A 16,251-nucleotide genomic window follows, 5' to 3' on the forward strand; every position below is an offset into this window, starting at 1 on the left:
ATACAGGCTGTGATGTAGGAGGCTGAGGTGGAGGTACTGTAGGTCTTCTGGCCACTGGAATTGGTTCTGAATCTTTTGAAAATAGAACAGGCACTGTTTTGTGTGTGGGAAAAGCAGGTGGTAATTCAAGTACTGATATGGCATCGAAGATGTAATCAATTCCTGATGATTCGGTGTTATCTAATGAAACAGTCCACCCGTTGTTTTCTAAAATGGACCTTTCAGTCAAAGCTTGACGGCAGGCTGACTCACAGTGAGTCCAAGAGTCGACTGCCGTCATTACTGTTTCACCGTCTGAGAAATGTAGCTGAAGAGCCATATTGACTCTTTTTCGGTTTGCCCTCCATTCCAAAAGGGACGGAGTGTGCGACCTCGGCCATTGGTTTTGCGACTCTAGCAGTTTCCTCTGGCATACGTATTTGTAACCGTTGTACCCATGGTCTGACACGTACTTAAGGAGAAACTTAAACAGGGTCTGGGAAGGTGGAAAGACCGACAAACAATTGGCCAACAAAAGCCATCCTCTTTCGTTATTTGCTGCGACATCATTACGCCATGTTTGGTTTACAAGTTGACAAAGGATTTCATCCCTAAGTTTCTCATTTGATAATCCCTGAAAGAATAGATATTAAATTTTTTTACACATTTAATAAAAATTATTGTTAATTATTAATTGACGCTTTTAAGTTACTTTGTAAGCGATGTAATCTGCAAGTGCTTGTTCCTTTTTACCAGAGAGTGAATCATCATTCATGAATCGCAATATTAATTTGAAAATTGCAAGCGATTCAGAGAAATCACTGTCTAAAGCCTTCGTAAGTAGCGGGGTTTTGATTGGTTCTCTTTTCATTCCCCACACATGAGACTGCACAATGGAAAAAGTAAATTAATTCTTTTAAACTTAGATATAATTTAAAAGTCAAACCATTCAATAAAATTAAAGAACTTTCTAATTATATAATTTATTTAATTATGTTAATTTATAGACATAATTCTGCATAATGTACTTATTGTACAGCTTTTATTCATGCAAGGTTTAAAAAAAAATTAATGCACTATAAGCTATGAAAATGTACCTTAAAATACACATTAGTAAACTTAGAGAAAGGGTACTGATCAACATCACTGGGCAAAACAAATTTGTCTTCTTTTTCTACGATATGGCCCACAACTTTCACCAGTTGTCTCTCAGTGTGAACAGGCTGCCAGTCTACATTAAACATAAAAATAATGTAAAATCTTAATATTTAATATTATTTTGTTACAAATTGCCTTGTTCTTTTATTTAAAAAAATTGTAACATGACAGTTTACCATCAAGCTTGTTGAAGACAAATGCTAATTCTGCTGGAATGTCTAAATGAGCAACACCAGCAACAGCCCTCGACACTTTTTCTTTTTCCTCCTTTTCCTCTTGTTCTCGTTGAGCTTTAATCCTCGCCCTTTCCTTAGCCAATTCTGATCTTCTTTTCAATTCTTCTTTTAATTGTGCATATCTATAAAATACATAATATTTATTTTACCATGTAGCAATTTATATTTTGATAGTAGCAATACTTTTTTCTTTGAAGATTCCCTCTGTGGACCGCCTGTGCTTTGACAACACCTTGCCTTACCATCAAAAATTTCTTTCTGGCAGCCCATCCTCGTACAGCAGACTGAATAATGATAGCGCTTTTTTTAGACGCTTGATACTTGCGTCTTGCCAAATGTCCTGGAAATGAAAGGAAATTATTCAAAGGTTAAAAAATAATATAAATTGTTTTACCTCTCATTGCACACTGAACAGTAACTGCAGCTTTATTCAAGATATCATGTCTTTCCCTTTCGAGTTTCCTCTCCAAATTTTCTCTCATAAACACTCGACTGCACCCTATTTGATAATTTCCAGCATATGGTTGTAGCATTATGCTACAAATCTCTCTGTAATATTTAAAAAACATTAAGTCATTACATTTAGAAACAAATGTGATGCTAATTTTTAAATTGTAACTTCATTTGAACCATTATTTAAAAAAGCTCACCTCGTTGGTGTTGATTTTAATGGTAGTTTTTTCTTCAGTAAGTATCTATACCTTTGGGCGAACTCAAGAAACCTCATTCTCACTGGGTAGCCCATTTTTCTGATTTTAATTGTTTCAAGCATTCCACAATACCTGAGCTGTTCTAACACTATAGGCATATCAAATTTCATTGCTGCTTTTTCATTGTTAGGTTTGATACAACGGACAAACCATGGATGGCATCTAAAAAATATGTTTAAGTCAAAGTCAGTAATTAAAACGTACATCCAGTAGGAGGAGAACCCCTGGTAAAAGGCCACTAAAGGACTATTCAAACAAAATGGTAAAGACAGAAGGGCTTAAGCCTGTCCAACTGAGCAGTGCAAGTAAAAAAAAATATTTAGATGGTTGGCCAGACAATAGAAAAATCCTGCTTGAATATCAACAGAGGTAAGAACAAAGGGCTCTAAAGAACCAATCACAGGTGAAATAAAACAGAATAGTCTGACAATTCAAGCACTACCAAAGTATCTCAAGAAGGATATAACAAATATCAAAAAAATTATAATAATAAAAACTTATTGGTAAGTAAAGATCTAACTTTATGTTTTAATTTTTTACTATGCTACTATACTAAAGAGCAGATGGCTAACACTATGTAAGAATGACACAATGGCTAGTGAAGCACTGCAAAGTACCAAGTAAGTAACCAGGGGACATAATAATGATAAAGTGGAAAGAGGAGACAGCAGCAGAATCTCAAGAAAATTTGGAGATGACTGAGGTGGCGCCAGTGGTAGAAACTTCAAAATCAAAACACCAGTAAACAAATGTCAAATAAAGAAGAAAACGCAGGACTTTCTACTCCTTAGCAAAAGCAGACAGTAAAAACTTTCATGAAAACTTAAAGAAGAGGTAAGAATAAAGTTTGATTAAATAAAGCATGAATTAATAAAAAATCAAACTAAGGCAGCGTCAGATTTTCTGAACAAAACCTTCATAAAGAACATAGATGTAGACCTGATTCAAGAGCTATGGGTAAGTAAATATCTAACTTTATGTTTTGATTTTTTTACTACTTTTTATAAATAACTAAAAAGCATACTTTGACATAGTTTCCATCAGATGCTGTAGAGAGTCATGAAACCTGGCTGCGACTGTAGGTGTTCTTGGTTTCATGGTGACAAACCTTCCATTAGTCTTATTTAATGTTTTGTTCATTTCTTGGCTGCTTCTAACAGCTTCGAACATTTTGCTCACCATCTAAAAATTTTCACATTGCATTTAACAAATGAAATCACCAAAATATTTATTTAATAATTACGGGAATTGAACTTGAGATAAGAAGATCAACAACGTCTGTTCTTAGTGTGTCGCGATTTTTGTCCAAAAACCCTTCTACATTGTACCAGACAGATCCTGCAAAATGTTTGACCCCGAATTCAGGACCGTTCAGCCTAGGACGAGAGTACAGCTCGTTTAAGGCATGATTATAGTGGCACTTTTCAAGGAAAGACACATCTGTTGCACGAGGGAAGTTTGATTCATCATCCAGGAGATGAAGGATACCAACTGGTTTCTTTGAAAGTAGGTGAATTACAGGCAGGTTGTCCTAAAAACAATTTTTAAATAATTTCTAATCAACAAATGAGCTAATTTTTTTTCACTTACAGTATAGGTGATGTTTTGCCATTGTATCTTCTCTTTGGCATATTCCTGTTGTTCCAACTTGAATATGTGTTTGTTGAAGTAACATTGCAAGTGCTCATTTGCATAATTTATACACAGCTGCTCAAAACTGTTTTCCTGCCAAAAACAAAATAAGTTAGATTGGTATTTTTAGAAGCACAATAGAAGATGCTCTAATACCTTGAAATCTTCGAATCCAAATATATCCAAGATAGAAATAGCAGTTGTACGCTTTGTCCCTTTGTAAACAATGTGGTTGATCCGAGCAACAAGCCATGCGAATAACGAACTGTACAATGCTTTAGCAAATGCATCTCTGGCATCCAGTGCTTGGTCAATAGTTAATGCTGTCAGCAGTCTTTCATTTCTTGCTTCCTGTAAAGTTAATGCCACATTAAAGGCCCTTTTATTGCAAGGATATATCATATTTATTCACACAAATCTACAATATTACATAGTCACATTAAATTTTTCAATACCCTTAATTAATAAGTACAACAGCCGTAATAAATATAATTATAAAGATGACCTCATTACTGATACAAGGCTGTCATTTTTTTTAAGCTATAGAGAGCAAATAGGAATGCCCCCTACATGAGAATTGAGTATTTAGAATTTCTATAGAGAATTTTTGAGTAAATGGTATAGGAAAGAATGAGTGTGCTTAGTTAACAAACTGAGCCAGAAATCTGTGAACTCAGGCATGAAGAAGGAGAGACATTGAACTCTTGTCTTTTTCGACTGCAAAGCTTTGGTTCGAAATTAGTATACCCTCTTTGGAAAGATATTGGCACCTGCAGAAATAGGGGAAGAGAATCCCTAAAAGTGCTAAATTACCTTAAGGGCATTGGGCGTTTCCAACCTTAGAAATAAATAAGAATCAATTTCACAACAGATCTTCTAAAGTCACAGTGGAAGAAAGGGTGATTTTAGTCGCCAATGATCTCAAGAAGGCAAAAAGGGAAAAGTAGGAATGCCACCCAATATGAGATTGTGCTTGAGTACAGCAGCAAGTCTTCGGTCCCAAATTGTTTGTTCTTCTTGAATAAATGATATTGGAGAGAATGAGTGCATAATGAGTGAACTACTGTGGTTAGTGTGCATAGGTTAAAACTGCATGCTTTGGGTGCTGAAATGACCTAGCTATCAATAGACCTTATGAGCCTAATTGTTTGTTTGTGTATGTGTGTGTATGTGAAATACTTTATTTGAACCTTTCCCATGTAGATTTTAGAATTTAATCGTACAGTGTTCATTTTCTATGTTAATGTTTTACTTACATTTGTTTCTTTGTTTTCAAGATTAACACTCTTATAATTAAAACAATTAACAATTTTTAAATATCAACACTTCATTTATAAGTTCATAATAGAATCATAGAATTCACGAAACAGAAAAACTCCTGTGTACAATTAGAAAATAAATTGTTTTCTTCTAACAGCCATTTTCCTTCTTTTAATGTTATAGTCCTTATAATTTTTGCACTTAACCGATTATGAGGTCACAGTCATATATTATATATTTCCATGTTTGCTCATCTTTTCAACATAGATAATCTGGGCTGTTTGAAAACGTGACAGGTATGCTGACCTGGTTACATTTAAGTGTATGGTAAATATCTGTTATTGTTGCGCGCGCTCGTGTGTGTTTACACATGTATCTTTAAAAAAATGTTTTTTGGGGGGAACATCTCCCTTAGCAATTACTGTTTAAAAGCTTTAGTAATACATTGAATATAATTTCAAATTTGTCTCGTTTTGGTACAAAATAAATTTGAGTGTAAATGTTATAATTATTCGGAAATCGTGAGATGCGTAACGTATATGTTATAGTTTAAACCCACAACGAAATTAATGGAAAAATGAATAAAATGAATTATTTATTTATATTTAATGGGCTAAAAAAAGGCTGTTGTCCAAGCACTAAGGAAACTAAGAGAGAAGCATAGATTAACTACGTTTGACCTTTTCAAAAGTTGATGTTGCAAGAATAGCTTTCATTGTTCATTTTGGTGTTACAGAAATTAGAATTACCAATGATTTTGTTTGGTAAGAAAAACAAAATAAATGAATACTAAAATAATATTAAAAAACGTTTTACTTACAGTCGTTTTCGTGGTAAGGGCCATTTTAATACCGTCGACGCTTATTTGCAGCAAGTGACCCGCCCATCTGATTTCAGCGTCGGAACCGATCTCCACGCCTTCCTGTCCGTGTTTTAGCTGTTTTCGGTGGAAGTACACGTTCCCGAGGTGAAGAACTGAAAAAACACAGGGAAAATATTTAACTCCTTCTTAGTTTAAAGAGAAAACTATTGGAAAAATCATCTACCGGAAGAAAGTATCCTGAAGATTGTGTCCTGCTCGTCGGAAGTAAAACCCAGCACTTGCATAGCAGACATGAGTGACTGAAAATCATCTGAATCGTATTTTCCGTCGATCTCGCAACTTTCCCCCTTATGAACAAAAAGAACATTTTAACGTACGTGTTACAATATAATAACAGCTTTAATCGCGGTTTAATTATATAACAATATTATATATCCATTCTTTTCTAAAGACTTTTCTGGTTTCTAGTGATATAGCCTTTGAAACGTCTAAACTACTAACATGAAACTTACAGATTTCAAATTTGTGAAGAAGCAAATGTCCATGAAACAATCAAAATGATAGACAAGACTGCCTAATAAGCCAGGACTCCTGCCTGACTTTCCAACTGTTTAGTCTTACAATGGCACTCCATTCATCCCGTGCCTTTATCCGTTTTTGAGCCGTTGGTATACCAGTAGTGTTTTTTAATATGTGTGTGTGTGTGTGTTTCATTGACAATTATTTTACATTTGAATTTAATATATGTAATTTGTAATAATAATTTACAAATAATTGTTTGAATTACACAAGACAAAAACACATTGTATATTTTTATATTTATATATGTTTATTTTTTTATTGTATATCTTACTCTTGCACTTATTTTTATTTTTTTTATTTTTTTTAAAATTCTTTATATGTAACTGGATGATAAATAGTTTAGACCGGAGGTAGTGCGGGTTAGCGTCATTCACGCCTATTTTTACTCGATTTTAGAATTACCGTAAATTCCTCATTAGGATCATATTTTTATGCAAAACTTTTTTGATTATGCGAATCTTATTTTACACGTTATACAGTCAGCTAGGACACGGAATTCTTAAAAAAAGTATTCAAAAATTGCAGATTTCGTGTTTTATTTTTTATTTAAAAGTTTTGTAAAGCAATTAGCTTTAATTTTATGATGTTAGGGATCATAAATCCATAAATCCTCATACAGAACAAAACATTTTGATATAGTATCGGAATGGGGGGGTTAAATGAACACCGCCTAATAAAGTCGAACAATCTCTCTCTCTCTCTCTCTCTCTCTCTCTCTCTCTCTCTCTCTCTCTCTCTCTCTAAAGTAATAATGATAATAATAATAATCTTGGATAAACGAAATCTTGTGAGATTAGCTCAAGCCTGTACACTTGATTCAAATCACAATGTCTCTCTCTCTCTCTCTCTCTCAAAAAAAATAAATAAATAAATAAACAAAATAATAAATAAATATAAATGAATAAAAAATAATAATAATCTTGGATAAACGAAATGTTGTGAGATTAGCTCAGTCTGTAAATTTTATCCAAATCACAATCAGGGAGTATCCATGATTTATCATGTCTTAGTATTATTTTGAGATTTTAAACAAAGACCGAATATTTTCAGTTTTATATATTTGTTTGTTAGATATTACAAATCCGGTATTTTTTAGGGGGAGAGATAAATGCTTATAATGGATTTAATTAATTCTGAATGTAATTATCATGTTTGTGTATGATGTTCCAATGGCTTAAGGCGTGTGTCGAGTCAGAAAATGAAATATTTATTAAAAGTTTTTTTTTTACATTCTACTATACAATAAATTCAAATTGCACTCTTACTTGATTCAAATAAAAGTATTTGTCAGCGGAAAGAAGGCCGTATTTCAGTTTAGACTCCTCGGTAAGACCGGCGAGAAGCTCGTAGAACACATGGTAGTTCCTCTCCTCTGGAGCTTGAGTTACTATCCTTGATTTCTCCAGGAGGTATTCGGTCACTTTCCCCCCAAGGATGACTCCCCTGTTGAATGAAAGGACCAATGATTACTCCCTAATAAATAGGCCTTTCTAACCGATAAATACATACTCTTTGAAATGGACTTCGAGAAATTTGCCGAACCTCGACGAATTGTCGTTCCTGGCGGTTTTGGCGTTGCCGAAGCTCTCGAGGAGCGGCGAAGCTTCCAGGATCTGCTCTGTGACGATATTCGAAGGCGCCCTGTTCACCGCAGCCAAGTACTGCATGACGAGTTTCGTAGATTCGGTTTTGCCAGACCCGGATTCGCCGGATATGATCACCACCTGGTTGCCGCGAGACATGGCCGAGTATGCGGCAGAACCGATCGCGAAAAGGTGTCTAAAAAATTAAAACCACGTACAAACAATTTTTTTAAAAAGTATTGTATTGAACTTACGGAGGAAGTGTCCCGAGGATTTGTCCCTCGTATTTCTTCACCATGTCTAGACCGTACATATCGTACATGCGATATGGGTTCACGGCCACGAGTATACTGCCGGTGTAGGTCTGCAAAAAAAGCACCGGAAATTAGTTCCTTCTTCTTCAAGCTTCTTGGCCCGACTGGCCAGAAGAGAGTTGCGCTCCAAAAAATGGTGAAATAAGAGTAAATCGGAACTGAGGCAGTGATAATGAAAACAAGATTGTCGTAAATCTTTTAAACCAGTCTCACGGAACGATGACATCGAGTCAATAACGAGCATAACTTTCAACTTTGCTTTTCATGCGCGATTTTTCACAATGCGGAAACGGGCGGACAATCATTTATGTTAATCGACATTAGGCATGCTTTCACTTTTTATTTTTAATTTTGTTTCAATGTAAAATATTACAAATGTCTGATAAAAGTTATTCCTCGTTGTGAATTCAGCATGCTTATTCGTAATCAAAGGAATAATACATACGTACAACCTTCTGACTCAATTTAGTTAACTTCTTACTTATTGTTGTCACTGAGTCAATGACGAGCAACCTACCTAACTCATTTTGATTTGTAATTTGATTTTTACCGATCACTAGGTTTGCCTCTATTCATTGGGTTGGTCTGTCTCACGCATTTCGGCATCTCATCATCTTCAGTGTGCCTGTGTGATTCTATGAAGTCAAGACTCTATTAAAAATTAAAAACGAAAAGGACCGACGATCATTTATAAGGTCAGGAAAAAAAACCCAGAATTCCCAAAGGCAACCAAAAACAGAAAACGCCGACACACGTACCCTACCCCCAACGACATCATAAAAGAGACTTGACTTAACAGAATCACAGGCACAATGAAGATGGCGAGATGCCGAAATGCTCCAGTGAGTATAGGCAGACCTAGATGATTGGTAAGGATGATTACAGGTTGAACTCCCCTGAATAGGAAATCTCATTTTTGTTAACTTTGATGCCGTGGTTTAAAACAATTTAGAGTTTAACACATAAGAAAGTACAGAAATTACTGTCATACAGCTTAACGTCAACTTAACTGTTGGGAGTCGCGGACGATGGGTCAATACATTTTTCATATTATAATATATTAAAAAGCCGTGGGATCTGGTTGGATTCGAACACAGAACAGCTAGCGTGGCAATTCGGGTTACACACCCTAAACTTTCGGCCAACACGATCCTGTTTTATTAGAAGAATTTATTAGATTATTTATTATCTTAACGTACTTCTTTCATACCCTTACTATACCAGAATTAATTCTTATTGTTCTAAATTATGCGTGTTTTAATACAATATAGACACAAAGGCCTAATAATTGGATAATCAAGGAAAATACAATTATTTTTTTTGTGGCATCCCATAGAATTTTCTACACAGGGTAAAATACTTACGTAAATTAGTTCTTTGTCGTATCTTATTTTGAGATTCCATAGTAGTGATGCTTCATTCAGGTCACTGAAAGAAAAACAACATGAAAATGATGAGAAAATTGAACACGTAGATAAAAGAAGAAACGACATTTTGTTGTTTATTGTTCTAAAATCTAATGATTTTTTACTGAGAATCTTATGTTAATGCTTGAGTAAATTACATATTTGTTAAAAATCAAGTTAAACAACACGGATTAGACGTATACGTGTCGAAACTCATGCATTTTCACAAATTCTAGATTGATTACGGTCAAAGGTAATAACGAAGATTTGCGGACCCAGTCAACTTGGACATTACTGAGGCGTAGGCCAAAACATTTTTATTTTTCTGCCAGTAGTCTGTTGGCTGTTTTTTTTTTTTTTTTTTTTTTAATTCGACATCTCCCCAACACATTATTTTATTCCAAATACACATATTTGGAAAATAAATAGCACAAAAAAATATGTCGCGGATTGACGCATGGAAGCGTGGAGGAAAGAGCTACGCGATCAAATAAACTCAAAAATAAGAACAGTTGCGAGAAAAACTTACAAAGAACTTTTGGACGTCGATCAAAAACTATTTAAAAGGAAAAAATTGGAAAATCCCCCACCAAAAAATAAATAAATACATTGAAAAATTTATAAATCTCTGCTTCTCAACTACTTTTATTTTGAGATATTTTTATTTTTATGTACCTTAAAAATATGAATAAATTAATTAAATTTTTAAAATTTGATGGAGAAAAAATGAAACAGGATAGGGTTAATAAAAGTAATAAGTAAAAAGAAAATGGATTTCCTTTACCCTTAGAAGGTGCTGAAACATTCTATTTGTATTTTTTAAGGTTGAATGAGGGCTTTGTATTATCGATTCGACCAAGTATAGATGACATTTTTGTTGTTTATCTGAATTGGTACTTGGCACCACTTTACATTTCGGTTGATCCCAGTTTACGTCTACTAATATTATTAAAGCACATCCCACCTCCTCTTCTACTCCTCTTCCTTTCATGCTTCTCGGTACATACAGGGTGAATTGCTACTCGTGCTACAAACTTCTCCAGTAGATTCTTCACCCTAAAATGAACAAAAAAGTTCATATTGTCCATGGTCCGATTCTCAACCATTTCAGAGTAATTTCGCTTTTTATCGATTTTGAAAGATATCACGTCCTGGCGTCGGAAAATCGTGATATCTTTTAATCTAAACATTTCTCTGAAAATCTAATAGCACCGTTGAAATTCCCGTTAATTTTTCAATAAGAAGATGACGGTGGCAAAATGTTTGGGCTAATTTTTTGTGTTTTATTTCAGCCAGAACTACAAAAAGAGTGGAAAATTGTGTAAATCGGAAAGTGTATAAAGTAATCCAGAGTTTCTAATTTTAGTCTCAGAAGGCAGCAAATTTGAGGAAAACTACCTGATTTAATAACGCTTCCAACGCACTCGTCATTTTCTTATTTAGTGGTTGTGAGACCAAGATGTTGATGACAAAAAGAGAAAAAATGGTGGTTCAAGGATTGCTAATGTTTGAGAGTGACTTGCTACTCGTGCTACAAACTTCACCAGTAGATTCTTCACCCTAAAATGAACAAAAAAGTTCATATTGACCATGGTCCGATTCTCAACCATTTCAGAGTAATTTCGCTTTTTATCGATTTTGAAAGATATCACGTCCTGGCGTCGGAAAATCGTGATATCTTTTAATCTAAACATTTCTCTTAACATCTATAAGCACCGTTGAAATCCCCGTTAATTTTTAGAGAGAATCAAAATCATAATTCCATTGAAATTTTTTAATTTAATTTAATGCCCATTTAGTATGTAATGCTTAAGAAGTTTACAAACAGCTAGAAGGTCAAGGAAGAAAGACCCAAACGTTTTGCCACCTTCATCTTCTTATTGAAAAATTAACGGGAATTTCAACGGTGCTAATAGATTTTAAGAGAAATGTTTAGATTAAAAGATATCACGATTTTCCGACGCCAGGACGTGATATCTTTCAAAATCGATAAAAAGCGAAATTACTCTGAAATGGTTGAGAATCGGACCATGGTCAATATGAACTTTTTTGTTCATTTTAGGGTGAAGAATCTACTGGGGAAGTTTGTAGCACGAGTAGCAAGTCACTCTCAAACATTAGCAATCCTTGAACCACCATTTTTTCTCTTTTTGTCATCAACATCTTGGTCTCACAACCACTAAATAAGAAAATGACGAGTGCGTTGGAAGCGTTATTAAATCAGGTAGTTTTCCTCAAATTTGCTGCCTTCTGAGACTAAAATTAGAAACTCTGGATTACTTTATACACTTTCCGATTTACACAATTTTCCACTCTTTTTGTAGTTCTGGCTGAAATAAAACACAGAAAATTAGCCCAAACATTTTGCCACCGTCATCTTCTTATTGAAAAATTAACGGGAATTTCAACGGTGCTATTAGATTTTCAGAGAAATGTTTAGATTAAAAGATATCACGATTTTCCGACGCCAGGACGTGATATCTTTCAAAATCGATAAAAAGCGAAATTACTCTGAAATGGTTGAGAATCGGACCATGGACAATATGAACTTTTTTGTTCATTTTAGGGTGAAGAATCTACTGGAGAAGTTTGTAGCACGAGTAGCAATTCACCCTGTATATCGCGTTAGATGACTCCACTTCGCTACTGGGACCGCCAAGTCCCTCGGATATGCAGGTTCAACAAGCTTATGGGATTTCCAGATCTCGTTATGTTCACCCGATTTATTTGGTTTATGAGCACTGGTCTGACATCTGAGCAAAGTGTTGGCATTTTTGTTCGCCCAACTTGATCCGGAACCAAGTACACCAGACGGTAATGAGGTCTAGATATAGTATTGCTTCCCTTACTAGGATCGCGGAATCGTCTGCGTAGCTTGTGTTTTAGAATGAGTAGGTATGTCAGCAGGGTAGATTGTCCTAGAACACTTCCTTGCGGAACGCCAGTTTTATGTTTTTGTTGGTGTCTTACAACTACGAGGTTATATGATCCATCGGGATGCCGGTGTTTTTGAAAAAAAGCCCGTTTGTAAGTGCATCGGGTTCGAATCTCACTTTAAACCTGAAGGGGAATATTTTTGCTACCGAACTACCGGAGGTAGGTGCTTGGTACTTTTAACTTGCATATTAGATCGGGGTGTAATTTATTCGGTCGAATGCTCCCAGAACGTCCAGAAATACGGTTAAGCTCTAAATACCTGCTGAACCGAATAAATTAAGTAAATGATATGTTTATTTTAATTTACAAATGGGGTCACTGCATAAAACCATTTTTGAACTAATAATAATAATACTTTATTTCCTAAATATAAGTACGGGACCAAAAAAAGGACAAGTATTTACAGCTTGGAATTATTCCATTCCGTCAGCCGGAGGTTGACCTGACAATATATTATTCTCCTCTCTCACTCACCCCTCCCTGGACAGCATTTGAGGATTTTTCAGTATAAAAGATATAGAAAGCAAGAGAGAAAGATACAAAAAAATTAGAATGTAACACTTGACTAGGTAAAAATACAAAGTAAAAAAAAAATAGGTCAATAATGTAAAAGAGAGAAAAAAAGCAAGACAAAAGGGAACAAATAAAATGCAACCCATTGTTAAGAACGAGTGAGAATGTTTAAAAATGTTTAAAAATTGAATGGCTGTGCTAGAAAGCATCTATAATGCCACGCAATGTGTGCAATTTTAATGAGTGGTCGGCAATAGGAGTCGAGAAGAAAAATGAACATGAATGAATTCACTAACCTTGAAAGTGCCCAGGTAAGGCATACGGAACTCGGTAAGAACAGGACATATTGCTAAATAATGGAGTCCTCTCTTGCATTTAGGTTACAGAGAGAGCACCGGCTAATTTCTTAAGATATAAGTTAGAATATAAAACTTCCCCTCTCAATTTGAACAGCTATCTTGACTCTCTAAGAAACCAACTACTGGGAGATTCATTATTCTCAGAAAACATCCCTGATTGAATGTTTAGTTTCTTATAAAAGAAGAACCTGGACGATGAGATGGCTCTAGTCGCAGCTTCTACCACATGATTCTCGCCTGTTTTAATTAATAATGTGGAAAGTTTTCCCCTTCCACAGATGCGAGCCTGAAACGACCGGATTGAATTCGCACGAATGCTTTGCGGCAAGACTGGTCCAGGTTTTGAACCATGAAGTTCTGATATTGATTGCTAATATTCTAATTGTTAATATTCTCGGAAGTCGAAATGATGGTAGATTTAAAATTTTGAGGCAGTACTTGAAATGCAATTTTAATGTGAAAATCTCCAGCAGGTCTACATTAGTTTCTAATAATAACATAAAATTGGGAGTGATCGTTGGTAAAGCAAACAATTTCTTTATGAAAAATCTTAGCAATTTTTCTAGACTCTCAAATCTCTGATATCCCCAAATTTGTGAGCCATACAGGCAACAGATCTAGCCAAAAGGTAATATTTTTTTAGAAAGAGGGATCATGTTCTGCGCAAGGAAACCTGACCATTTTTTAATTAACTGTATGGAGTAGATAGATATATAGGGTTTTTTGTTAATTCATAGCTTTTCGTAAAGTGCCTTACACAAACCAAGTTCCAAATTATCTTTGGCTCTCTTCGAATGAAATGAATTCTGGGATGCTGAAATTTAAATCATAATACAAGACTCATATGATTGCCATGCCCTTTCGATATAACAAGTCATTATTTACACAACTGTTCTTCTCAACGTCGGTGGTTAAAATATATATAACACTATGTATAAGATATTTGGTAAAAAAATTGTATGTATTTTAAAATATTGTACTTACGACAACTGTATCATGTCTTCAATGCCGAGTTGGCCGAGATCCTGCCGCCTCTTGACTCCATTTGGCGAAGTTACGGAAAAGACTTGCGGCTGAAAAAGACAAAAGAACAAATTATTTTTAAATCTATTATACTTAATCGTATTCGGTCCAACTGGTACGGTTTTTTGTAACCATGGGGGTTGACACACTTTACGTCCCGTACACAGGAAAATTGACGTTATAATCTGATAGTCAATTTTCCGTACGGCGCACGTACGCACGTTGTACTTCCGCTTTTATTTATTACATGCGGCTTCTAATCGTGTACTTTGATGTCCAAAGAAAATGTAAATAGTATCAAAATAATAATCTTAAAGTTGTTTCATATTGTTTATTATTTATAATTCCAAAAGACTGCGGTGCATATTTGATTGGTATCGTACTTACTGGCTTACTTTACTAAGCCGTACTTACTGTACATTACACACACACCAATAATTCAATGGATTTTTTTAAAATTTTTGGTAAATTATTTATTACGAGCTTTCGTAAATGGGTCTTGACGAAAAAAGCCAAATCAATTATTGCAGCCACCTCGACAACGCAAGAGTTCATATTTCGTTGGTGGCGCAACAAGAAATCGTTTCCTTTGGACCGGTAACCCGAACCACTGTGAGGTAAACTGGAAGAAGTAAAAAAATGGGATTGTAAGAATTTCTTATCCAATTTGTGAAAAGTCGATAAAATCTGGAATTTGGCATGAGATTATCAATAAAAACTGATGATTAATTGCAGATTTGCTCCAAATGTTACTATTATGACTTCCTCGCGTGGTCAAATTTTAGAGATTCTTTCTTGGTTAACTGGTTTTACTTTTCTGAAACGCATAACTGAAAACTTTCGTTTTCCAGATTATGCAAATGTATATCATACAAGTCGATTTTATTGGCGAAAGAGGGGAAGGTTTCTTGAACAAAAATTACACCTAGAGTTCATTTCTTTACTCTCAAAAATAAAATTGAAAAGAAACTACAGGTTGTCTAACAGGTTTTAATTTTTTCGCCCGTCTTGTTTAAAACAACTTATCAGGCTTGTTTTTTCTGCGATAACTTTAAATTTTAGAATATGTATTTTAATATTACACGGAGTTCGATAAAACTTATATATAGGTTCAGATTGATACTTGTATTATTTTGTAACAATATGTATTAGACCCGTTAGGTCTATTATTCTAGTAGTAAAACCTAACAACTTTGAAGAAATAGGAAGGGAAACTCAGTTTAGTACTGATGAACCATCAGATCCGTCTTTCACCTCTATCACCGGTGATTTGCAATTCAAGGTAGCCTTTGTTCCTTTCGGTTCCCCAGGCAGGAACTCTTTTCCAGACTTTCTTCCAGCGGGAGCTTGGGGTTCTGATTAGCCGACCAGGGTGCGTCGCCATTCTGGGCATAACCCCAAGGAAATTCAGACTGAATAACGGATTTAGACTGTCAACGAATCGTAATGAGCCCGGGAAGTCAGGCCTTCAATGCAACTAAGGGCATCCAGAGGCCGAATTCCACCACGTTCGACAATCATTCGGATGAAAACCGGTACTTTTCGGGTTTAGCTTGGTCCGGCTAACGCGAAGCCATTCCAACAACAAACAATGCGATAACAACTTATGCAGTGAAAACAGTAGCGATCCAAAAATTAAAAAGAGAAATGTTGAGAATTTAAACTTAATCATCGGCAAGTAAATTATTCAACACAACTTGAAAAACGGTGAATATTGGAAAAGTTGAAGTGTCAAC

At 35.0% G+C, this 16,251-nt stretch overlaps 1 protein-coding gene across 2 annotated transcripts in view; it reads right to left on the minus strand.

The window, feature by feature from the left end:
• LOC106666161 (unconventional myosin-XV) overlaps nt 1–16,251 on the minus strand; it is a 65,078-nt gene that overhangs the window by 9,835 nt on the left and 38,992 nt on the right. For both annotated transcript variants that reach the window (XM_014393123.2, XM_014393126.2), the window contains 18 exons: nt 14,477–14,565; nt 9,642–9,705; nt 8,218–8,327; nt 7,890–8,159; nt 7,646–7,823; nt 6,022–6,145; nt 5,796–5,950; nt 3,872–4,066; nt 3,674–3,808; nt 3,327–3,614; nt 3,108–3,265; nt 2,024–2,245; nt 1,768–1,922; nt 1,557–1,713; nt 1,314–1,495; nt 1,077–1,210; nt 692–865; nt 5–613 (listed from right to left, as the gene is read on the minus strand). In XM_014393123.2, coding sequence (XP_014248609.1) covers nt 5–613; nt 692–865; nt 1,077–1,210; nt 1,314–1,495; nt 1,557–1,713; nt 1,768–1,922; nt 2,024–2,245; nt 3,108–3,265; nt 3,327–3,614; nt 3,674–3,808; nt 3,872–4,066; nt 5,796–5,950; nt 6,022–6,145; nt 7,646–7,823; nt 7,890–8,159; nt 8,218–8,327; nt 9,642–9,705; nt 14,477–14,565 — 3,399 coding nt within the window. The remainder of the gene's footprint in view (nt 1–4; nt 614–691; nt 866–1,076; nt 1,211–1,313; nt 1,496–1,556; nt 1,714–1,767; nt 1,923–2,023; nt 2,246–3,107; nt 3,266–3,326; nt 3,615–3,673; nt 3,809–3,871; nt 4,067–5,795; nt 5,951–6,021; nt 6,146–7,645; nt 7,824–7,889; nt 8,160–8,217; nt 8,328–9,641; nt 9,706–14,476; nt 14,566–16,251) is intronic.

This window comes from Cimex lectularius, unplaced genomic scaffold (genome assembly GCF_000648675.2).
Source record: "Cimex lectularius strain Harlan isolate CLEC.00 unplaced genomic scaffold, Clec_2.1 scaffold5, whole genome shotgun sequence".
Lineage (NCBI taxonomy): Eukaryota > Metazoa > Arthropoda > Insecta > Hemiptera > Cimicidae > Cimex > Cimex lectularius.